Source organism: Austrofundulus limnaeus, unplaced genomic scaffold (genome assembly GCF_001266775.1).
Source record: "Austrofundulus limnaeus strain Quisiro unplaced genomic scaffold, Austrofundulus_limnaeus-1.0 Scaffold430, whole genome shotgun sequence".
Taxonomy (NCBI): domain Eukaryota; kingdom Metazoa; phylum Chordata; class Actinopteri; order Cyprinodontiformes; family Rivulidae; genus Austrofundulus; species Austrofundulus limnaeus.
This window is the reverse complement of record NW_013952832.1, coordinates 221,414-222,580: the sequence shown is the minus strand read 5'-3', so window position 1 is coordinate 222,580 and position 1,167 is coordinate 221,414. Positions and strand designations below refer to the sequence as shown.

Sequence of the window (1,167 nt, the reverse complement as noted above, 5' to 3'; positions counted from 1 at the left end):
ATCTATCTATCTATCTATCTATCTATCTATCTATCTATCTATCTATCTATCTATCTATCTATCTATCTATCTATCATCTATCACACGTTTTGTCTTGTAACTGGCAGATTTTCTTTTGAATTTGACTCAACTAAAATGAAACAGGAAGTGATGTCAAAGGGGAACTCTGAGGAAGAAAACTCTCTGGTCTTTGTTTATTGAAAAGATCTGATTTGAACTCTGACACGTCTTCATCTTTCACTAACAGAGACTCAAAATAACCTAAAAACATCAGATCTTTCTCTACGGTCTGTGTTGTCAGACAACACTGTAGCAGTGCTCTGTTCACATTCAGACATTCCACTCTGACATCACTTCCTGTTATTCACATGTAAATATCTCAACAACTGTTCATCTCAGTGGCGCGGATTTTTTTTGCAATATGTTATCGTTGCTATCTTTCAAAAAATATATTCATATTTATTACAAAAATTTGAGGTGACAGGTCCTTTAATGAGCTGCTGCAGGTCAGAGGGAGGAAACTGAAAGGCTTTGCTTTAATCACTCGTACCTTTCTGTTCGTCTCCTTCCAGAGGCCATCAACTGTCTAAACCAGGCTATTGACATCTACACTGACATGGTAAGCCCCCTGTGAGACATTAAACCCCTCCCTGTGGGGGTCTTCCCCCTCAATAAAACCCTGTGTGTGTGTGTGTGTTCACTGCAGGGTCGCTTCACCATCGCAGCCAAACATCACATCACCATCGCAGAGATTTATGAGTCAGAGCTGGTGGACATCGAAAAGGTTTTGTTCGGTTTGTGTGAATATCATCAGGTCTGTCCGAGTATTTTTCTTACACATGTTTGTTTTCAGGCCATTGCTCACTATGAGCAGGCAGCAGATTACTACAAGGGAGAGGAATCCAACAGGTGCGTATGTGTTTGATCAGTGTCGTTTTAAATCAGCTTCTGGTCCTCACAGCCTTAGAAACACATGAAGAATGATCAAATGATCAGATTCTGTGGAAACATTAAATATTTCAATAACAGAAGACCAAAACATGATCAGAGTCAGCCTCATGAAGTAATATAGAAACTTTACTAATCAATACACAGCGGGTAAAATAAGTATTGAACACGTCAACATTTTTCTCAGTAAACATATTACTAGAGGTGCTAATGACATGA

At 39.0% G+C, this 1,167-nt stretch overlaps 1 protein-coding gene across 1 annotated transcript in view; it reads left to right on the top strand.

Moving 5' to 3' along the window:
• The window catches only part of napba (N-ethylmaleimide-sensitive factor attachment protein, beta a), a gene marked incomplete in the record, with an annotated part of 14,590 nt that overhangs the window by 5,650 nt on the left and 7,773 nt on the right, over nucleotides 1-1,167 (top strand). The window contains 3 exon segments of the mRNA XM_014024602.1: nucleotides 573-619; nucleotides 707-784; nucleotides 854-909. Of these exon segments, the coding sequence (XP_013880056.1) occupies nucleotides 573-619; nucleotides 707-784; nucleotides 854-909 (181 nt within the window).